The sequence below is a fragment of the Haliotis asinina genome, chromosome 13, assembly GCF_037392515.1.
Source record: "Haliotis asinina isolate JCU_RB_2024 chromosome 13, JCU_Hal_asi_v2, whole genome shotgun sequence".
NCBI lineage: Eukaryota > Metazoa > Mollusca > Gastropoda > Lepetellida > Haliotidae > Haliotis > Haliotis asinina.
Window position 1 is genome coordinate 7,055,306 of NC_090292.1, and position 8,302 is coordinate 7,063,607.

Genomic DNA, 8,302 nt, shown 5'->3' on the forward strand with positions numbered 1-8,302 from the left:
GCTATCAAGACTATAACTGTAAAGTGTTACTAAAAAATTATTTATTTGATGTCACTCTCGTACTGATAATACACGGAACAGTGTTGTGCTTACAGACTACCTGCCACTGGATATTCATGTCAATGTCCTCATGCAGTTATCCGTCATGTTAGCTGTTATGATGCCACGTGTAAGCATGCTACTGGTGGAGCGTTTTTCCCTGAGCTGGCATTGTGCCAAACACTTGAGCCGGGCGATATTAAAGCAGTTTATCCGGTGGAGAGGCAGTCATCTTCCTAGCTGCGTGCTACATCGTTGACTTGAACAATGGCACTGACAACTGTTGTATTCTTCACTCTTGTGTTGTACGGTATTAAAGCCGTACATGCTGATACCAGTATGTCATCCTTCACTGCACGTGTGAGACGAGTGGAAGGAGAGATCCGTGCATGGAAAGTTATGGCCGTTGATGCTGGGACGAAACTGATTAACAATTTTACAGAGTTGGAGAAGTCGCTGAAACAGGAAGTGAATGAAACATTCATTCCTTCTTTGATCAAGCGTCTCGTCAAACAAACGATCACCGACCTCCTTACAGGAGATTACACAAGGAATATCACCAGCAGACATGACTTCGGTGAAGTTCATACACTGAAAGCCAGAGAAGAAAACGCAACAAAACAACTTGAAGCAATAACGGAAGAGTTGAGACGTGTTCAACGCGAAAGAGATACTTACAAAGAAAGTCTTGGGAAACTACGGGGCGAATTGACCAAAGACCTCCTTGACGTACAGCTGCAGCTGAATCAGACGGTAGATGATGCAAGGTCCTATGCAAGGATGCGTTGTTGTGGGGAGATAGAGATTAAAGAGGATGAAAGTTCGCTGTCAGGGACAATTTCAAGCGTTGCGAATCCTGGACGTACATCAGGTGAGACTTTAAGCATAAAGTTGTTTCTTAATTAACATCCCATCACGATATTCAAAATGAGATATATGATAGAAACCTTATATATGGTCCGAAGCAAATTTGCTTCGTCTTGTGCTCTTGGTCCCCTGCACATTTGTCTCGTCTTGTGCTCTTGGTCCCCAGGACATTTGTCACGTAGTGCGTCCAGGGCCCAGTGAACATTTGTCACATCTTGTGCCCCTGGTCTCCTGCACATTTGTCACGTCTTGTGCCGCGGGTCCCCTGCACATTTGTCACGTTGTGTTCCCCTAATCTCATGGACATTTGTCACGTCCTGTGCCCCTGGACCCGTGAAGGTCCGGGCCAGAATAGACCTTCAGCAACCCATGCTTGCCAAAATGGAGACTATGCTTGTCGTAAGAGGTAACTAACTGCATCAAGTGGTGAGGCTCGCTGACTTGGTTGACACATGCCATTAGTTCCCAGTTGTGCAAATTGATGTTCATGCTTTTGATCACTGGAGTGTCTGGTCCAGACTCGATTATCCACAGACCAGTATTATATGGCTTGAATATTGCTGAGTGTGGCGGAAAACTAAACTCACTGACTCTTGTGTGCCTGGTCCCCAGCACGTTTGTCACGTCTTGTACTCTTGGTCCTCAGGACATTTTCACGTCTTGAACCCCAGGTCCCCAGGACATTTGTCACGTCTTGCGCCCCAGGTCCCAAATGGCATTTTATAGTGTGTTACGGTTAAGAATTTGCCGTGACAAACGATGTAAGAAATCCCCGGTGGACCAGCAAAACAGAACAAGGACAAGTCATAAACGTTCTAATTCTGTATTATTTAGGCAAAGAGGGCAAGTTATACTAGGTCACGAGTCAATTTCATGATACCGATTTCAATACAATACAAATGAGACAAAATCTAAGGCAATGGGTCACAAAATATAATACAGCAAACTCACCAAAGTCTTTGGTGAATGCAGAATGAAAACACAGCGAGCGGTCTGACAGCAGTTTCAGACGTTGACGGATTTGTTGGCGATGTAACTCCACTTAATGTCCGTGTCGCTACACGGCAACCAGCCTTTTTATATATATTCAGTCATTTCCCGAAAGTTCGGGCACATGCGACCATCATCAACACTGTAGAAATCTCCCGGAAGCAGCAAATAGAAACCCAAGAGCATTTAATTTCCGGAAAACCAGAATCCTAAAAGTGTTAACCATCATAAAATAGCACACACATACACACACAGATATATACATACACACGCGCGTGTGTGCGCACGCACGCAAACACGCACACACGCACACACGCATGCACTGGCAAATCCGACCATTGGGTGACAGTACCACAAAATAATTAATCACAAATATCCATTGTTTTATTACTCTGTTTCGGTGATAAACATTTAGGGGTTTGGTGGACGTGCCGTCACTACTTTATCAGACGACAATGTCCACTTATTGCATTACGTCACAATGTATTCTTGTCACTGTGCCATTCTAATCTGCCCTCTCGTTATAGAACACTTTTGCATTACGTCACAATGTGCTGGTGTCACTGTGCCATTCTAATCCGCCCCCTCGTTATAGAACACTTTTGCATTACGTCACACATGATATAGCAATGTCCGTGTCACGTATCATCATGATGAAAACAATGTAGACGTGCGACGAAAACGTCTGATGTTCACAGTTTACTTTTTGTTGCAGTGACTCCATCAGAAGCAGACGGCAATATCTACTCCGCCATACAGAAGGGTGACCTAGAGAGAGTGAAGCAGATCCTGGCAGCGGGTCATGTAGACATCAACATGAGAAGTACACGGTTTAGCAGGACGCCGGTGATGGTGGCAGCACTGCGTGGACAAAGCGATGTAGTGAAGCTCCTGATGGATAGAGGGGCTAATATGTCACTGGTAGACAAATTCGGTAACAATGTCCTTCACCATGCCTGCACTGGTGGGGACCTGGAGACCGTGAAGCTGATCCTGTCACAGAACATGATGTATATCAACAGTAGAGGAAACGAAAGCAGGACACCGCTGATGGAGGCAGCATTTTGGGGAGAAAGCGATGTGGTGAAGCTCCTTGTAGATAGAGGGGCTAATATGTCACTGGTAGACAAATTCGGTAACAATGTCATTCACCATGCCTGCATTGGTGGAGACCTGGAGACCGTGAAGCTGATCCTGTCACAGAACGTGATGTATATCAACAGTAGAGGAAACGAAAGCAGGACACCGCTGATGGAGGCAGCATGGAGGGGACAAAGCAATGTGGTGAAGCTCCTGGTGGATAGAGGGGCTAATCTGTCACTGGTTGACGAGTACAGTTACAACGTCCTTCACTTCGCTTGTATGGGTGGAGACCTAGAGACTGTGCAGCTGATCCTGTCACAGAATGTGACGGATATCAATATTAGAGGAAACGGAAGCAGGACACCGCTGATGGAGGCAGCATTTTGGGGAGAAAGCGATGTGGTGAAGCTCCTGATGGATAGAGGGGCTAATATGTCACTGGTAGACAAATTCGGTAACAATGTCCTTCACCATGCCTGCATTGGTGGAGACCTGGAGACCGTGAAGCTGATCCTGTCACAGAACGTGATGTATATCAACAGTAGAGGAAACGAAAGCAGGACACCGCTGATGGAGGCAGCATGGAGTGAACACAGAGATGTAGTGAAGCTCCTTGTAGATAGAGGGGCTAATCTGTCACTGGTTGACGAGTACAGTTACAACGTCCTTCACTTCGCTTGTATGGGTGGAGACCTAGAGACTGTGCAGCTGATCCTGTCACAGAATGTGACGGATATCAATATTAGAGGAAACGGAAGCAGGACACCGCTGATGGAGGCAGCATGGAGGGGACACCGAGATGTGGTGGAGTTCCTTGTGGGTAGAGGGGCTAATATGTCACTGGTGGACAAGATGGGTGACAACGTCCTTCATTTCGCCAGTACTGGTGGAGACCTGAAGACCGTGGAACTGATCCTGTCTCTCAACAAGGTGGACATCAACGCCACGAACTCAAATGGACAGACAGCTATCGACTTAGCGAGAGACAAGGGACATCAGCGTGTGGTTGATTTCCTGGTGTCACATGATGCTCACTGAAGTGAGTGCAGTGTTGTTATGTGCAGAGATGTGGGACATGTCCTTATTCACACCGGCGTGGTGTGTGAAGTTCACACGGTCACGTGTCAGCGTTCCTGATTTACCTTTTGTTTACGATATGAATAAAACATATTAAATGTATTTTAGACACTTTGACATTTCTTGTTTGTTACGGTTAATAAATTGCATGACAAAATCCCCTTTGAACCAGTAAAATATAACACAGACAAAGTCTAAAATATTCAATATCATAGTGAGCAAACAATGAGAAAGTTACAATGAATCACAATAAAGATTTCTAGTACAATGCAATTGAGTCACGAGTCTAAGAGTATTGGGTCACAAATATCAAATATTAAATAACCAGAGTGTTTGCATTTACAATTTGAACTTGTGTACAAAGTCAGTGGTCAGGCAGACTGTCAAATGATGGTGAAGCTCTGATGTAGAAGAAAACTGGCAAACGATGTAAACAGACAAACGACGATAGGCAGAGGCAGAGGACAGTGTATTACGAGTGTATTCAGTGCGCTGTGTTACACAATATATATTCTACTACAGATGCGTCACTTTTATGACGATACATATATACATGAAAGAGACTGCATTTCTTGCTGAGCCTTGATGACAAGTGGAACCGCACAACCTATGTAAACTCGTATTTTTACGATATTTTCTCAGTGAAACTAAACCAAAGAGTGAGTGAGTGAGTGAGTGAGTGAGTCAATATTTAACGTCACATCGGCAATATCTCAGCCATATCGTGACGAGAACATTCAATACTAAAATATAACATTTTTGATTAAATGTCATTTTTTATACTTACCTGGTAGAAAGCCAACAATGCCCACGTGAGTGGCGCTTACTCAATTTCTCTCATAACACAGTCTACAAAAAGTAGAGACGCGAGGTCAACATACGGGCGGTAGGTCACCCAGGTCACGAGATGACCTGGACACGTCATTCCCTTACCCAGCGAGGCAGACAACAAAACCCTCAGGAGGGGAGGCTGGGCGGGAACTCCCGACTGTTGGCTTTCTACCAGGTAAGTATAAAAAATGACATTTAATCAAAAATGTTATATTTTTCACATACTTATCAGGTAAGAAAGCCAACAATGCCCAGAATGGCACCGAGGCGGAGGGCTGAGAGCGTGGACGCGAGACCTCGCCCGTGCGTCTCTACGTAAAGAGGAACCAAGAAACCCTGAGGAGAGCGATCCACCGGCATCCGCCTCCGCACTATAGGGCGGGTAGGACACCAACCGCTGTCCGGACATCTCCGATAAGGAGGAGGGATCGGCCGACAACCCCGGAAGGGAAACCCAACACGAGAAAAGACAGCTCAACACTGAAGGAGTGGAGAGAAGCAACAGAAAAGTTTATTTGAGGCAAAAAGGGTGTGTAGCTGAGGTCCCCAGCTTGGCACCATACGAGAGGCGGGGGAGTGTAGGCCACCTAAAGAGGAGCAGCCCCGCGCCGAATTAAAGGGTAAGGATCCCCCGTTCTTTGCTGGGCAAAGACCTGGGGTCCTAGCCTTGAAATGCCTGTCAGATCCTCGTTGGAGAGGGTTCGTAAATAGTGGTTGGCGAACACCAAGCCAGACTTCCAGAAGCAGCCCGCCATGATGTCCGCCACCGCAATGTTGCGGTGATAAGCCATGGTGGCCGAGACGGCCCTGATCTCGTGTGGGTTGGTTCGAGTCGGAAGAGGTCTGTCCTGGCCTTTGTAGGCCTCTATGATGGCCAACCGAAGGTATACCCCAAGAGCTCTCCGATCAATCTCCCTTTTGCTCCTCTGGGAGTGAGGGAGGAAGAGCCTCCGCCGCCCCTGCCTAAGGGAGCGGGTACGGTCGGTATACACTCGGAGAGCCCTGACAGGGCAGAGAGAGAGTGCTCCCTCCTCCGTCGGGTCTACCAACGGCCCTAAGGAAGGGATGTGGAAGGTACGTCCCAGTTCGTCTGCCTGTTGGTTCTTGCAAACGAAGTCGGGGGCGAGGCCCAAGGACGCCGATCCTCCATCCGTGGCCTCAAATCTCAGGAGATCCGCCTGAAGAGCGTGAAGCTCCGATATTCGGGCCGCCGAGGCCATGGCCACTAGAAAGGTGGTCTTCACCGTGACGCGGAGGAGGGGAGCCTCTTCCAGAGGCTCATAAAAATCTGACTTGAGGTGGTCAAGGACCACTGCCAGATCCCACTCAGGAGCCCTCGGCTTGCGCCGACCCTCCGCCTGTCGGAAAGACTTGATGAGCTCCCTCAGTACAGAAATGTCCAGTCCCGACGACCTCTTCCTTATAACGGACATGATGGCCGCCAGATTGGTGTTAATGGAGGAGGCCTTGAGCCCTCGAACGTTGCGCAAGTGAACCAGATAATCAGCTATCTGGGGAAGAGTGGCAGAACCGGCCTCCACGCCGTTGTCTTCACAGAAGGAGGAAAAGGAACCCCACTGGAAGTCGTAGAGCTTCTGCGTGGTTTTCCTCTGTGAGGAAGCCAAGGCCGAGGCTACTCGCTTGGAGTATCCACTGTTCCTGAGCCCCCTTTGAATACAAGCCAAACGTGCAGATCGAATACCTGAGGGTTTTCGTGAACACGGCCGCTTGGCTTGCTTATGAGAAGGTCCCTCCGGTGAGGGATCTGAACGGGATCCTGCAGACAGAGTCTGCGAAGGGGAACGAACCAGGGCCGGGCAGGCCACATGGGAGCCACCAGAAGCAGTCTGATGGACTTGGTGGTCTGAAGCTTGGCCACTACCTGTGCTAGAACCGCTGGGGGAGGGAAGGCATAAGCGTCCATCCCTTCCCACTCTAGCGACAGTGCATCGACGGCCCAGGCCGCTGGGTCCGGCACGGGGGATACATAGATCGGGAGCTGGCAGTTCAGCCTGGTGGCAAACAGATCCAACATGGGCCTGCTGAACTGGAGACAGAGGGACTGAAACGTCCGCGGGTTCAGTTGCCACTCTGTCGAAGGAGGCGCGTCCGGCCGGGAGAGAACATCTGCCAGGACGTTCTTGGCTCCTGGAATGTGAACTGCACGGATGCTCAGGCAGAGCCTGTCTACCAGTTCGAACAGGCGGAGGGTCAGGTCTAGGAGAGGAGTGGCTCTGGTGGAGCCTTGACGGTTGATCGTCCAGGCTGCGACTGAGCTGTCCGTGTGGACCAGTAAGGTCTGGTGCCTGAGGGGAACGGACCAATGGAGGATGGCAAGTCGTACGGCGTCCAACTCCAGCACATTGATGTGCCGGTCCTGCTGGGTTGCCGACCAGGTACCTGCCATCTGGTCCGACCCCAAGTGAGCGCCCCATCCTTGGGTGGAGGCGTCCACGAAAAGGTGACTGGTCGGGAGAGGTGTCCTTAGGGGAACTCCTTTGAGGACGTTGTCGTCCACTTGCCACCAGGTGAGGAAGTGTCTGAGGTGAGGTGGGAGATTTATTGGGTGAAGACAGTGGGTCTCCCTGACGTGCTCGTTGAGGAACACCTGAAGAGGTCGGAGCATCAGCCTCCCCCTTATGGTTAGCTCCTGGGCTGACGTCAGGAGGCCCAATATCCGCTGCCACTGCCTGAGGGACAGGGGCTCTGATAGTGCCCGAGTCATCAGGGGCGCTAGCCTGGTCATCCGCTCCTTGGGTACAAAAGCCTTGAAGGCTACTGTATCCAGTATGGCACCTAGGTATTGGAGAGAGGTGGTTGGTACCAGGTCCGACTTCTCCAGGTTCACTAGCCACCCTAGGCGTCGAAGGAGGTGGATGACGAGGTCCCGTTGCGCCTCAAGAATGGAGGGCGAAGGGTTGTGAGCGAACCCATCGTCCAGGTACATAAGGAATTGGACCTGGAGTTCGTGGAGGAACTGGACGATGGGTTGGGTCACACGAGTGAACAGCCATGGGGCACAGGAAATCCCGAACGGGAGGACATTCCACTGAAACTGCCTGCCCCCCAGGACGAAACGGAGGTACCTTTGATCCGCCAAGTGAATGGGGATGTGCAGGTACGCATCCTGGAGGTCGAGGGACACCATGTAGTCCGAGGGCTCCGGTAACCGCATGGCTGATGGAACAGTCAAGAGTCGAAAATATGGCGGCTGTTCGAGGTAGGAGGAGTTGAACTCCTTCAAGTCGTGAATCAGCCGCCATTTCCCCGAGTTGCGTTTGGGCCTGACAAAAACGGGGGAATAGAACCCGGGAGTCAGATCCTGGAGGGGGATTTCCTGAACTGCCCCCTTGGAGACTAGAGACTCCACCTGCTCTAAGGTGAGTTGGAACCTGACGGAGTCCATCGGACGTTC

The 8,302-nt window shown here is 49.9% G+C and overlaps 2 protein-coding genes across 2 annotated transcripts; one reads left to right on the plus strand and one right to left on the minus strand.

The window, feature by feature from the left end:
* Window positions 1-291: 291 nt before the first annotated feature.
* On the plus strand, window positions 292-4,158 carry LOC137259957 (ankyrin repeat, PH and SEC7 domain containing protein secG-like). The gene is made up of 2 exons (XM_067797616.1): window positions 292-910; window positions 2,612-4,158. Exons 1-2 carry the CDS (start codon window positions 307-309, stop codon window positions 4,015-4,017), a joined length of 2,010 nt encoding a protein of 669 aa, XP_067653717.1. The 5' UTR covers window positions 292-306; the 3' UTR covers window positions 4,018-4,158.
* Window positions 4,159-5,474: 1,316 nt separating this feature from the next.
* LOC137260394 (uncharacterized) lies at window positions 5,475-8,293 on the minus strand. The gene is made up of 2 exons (XM_067798060.1): window positions 6,696-8,293; window positions 5,475-6,555 (listed from the first exon to the last, which is right to left on the minus strand). Exons 1-2 carry the CDS (start codon window positions 8,291-8,293, stop codon window positions 5,475-5,477), a joined length of 2,679 nt encoding a protein of 892 aa, XP_067654161.1.
* Window positions 8,294-8,302: the final 9 nt, after the last annotated feature.

Bases quoted from the DNA above. Each gene is read 5' to 3' on its own strand.
- LOC137260394 (XM_067798060.1), bottom strand. From the start codon at position 8,293: ATGGACTCCGTCAGGTTCCAACTCACCTTAGAGCAGGTGGAGTCTCTA. The intron at 6,556-6,695 runs GTTCGTTCCCCT...TTGTATTCAAAG, and splicing joins ATGTGGCCTGCCCGGCCCTG to GGGGCTCAGGAACAGTGGAT.
- LOC137259957 (XM_067797616.1), top strand. From the start codon at position 307: ATGGCACTGACAACTGTTGTATTCTTCACTCTTGTGTTGTACGGTATT. The intron at 911-2,611 runs GTGAGACTTTAA...TTTTTGTTGCAG, and splicing joins GAATCCTGGACGTACATCAG to TGACTCCATCAGAAGCAGAC.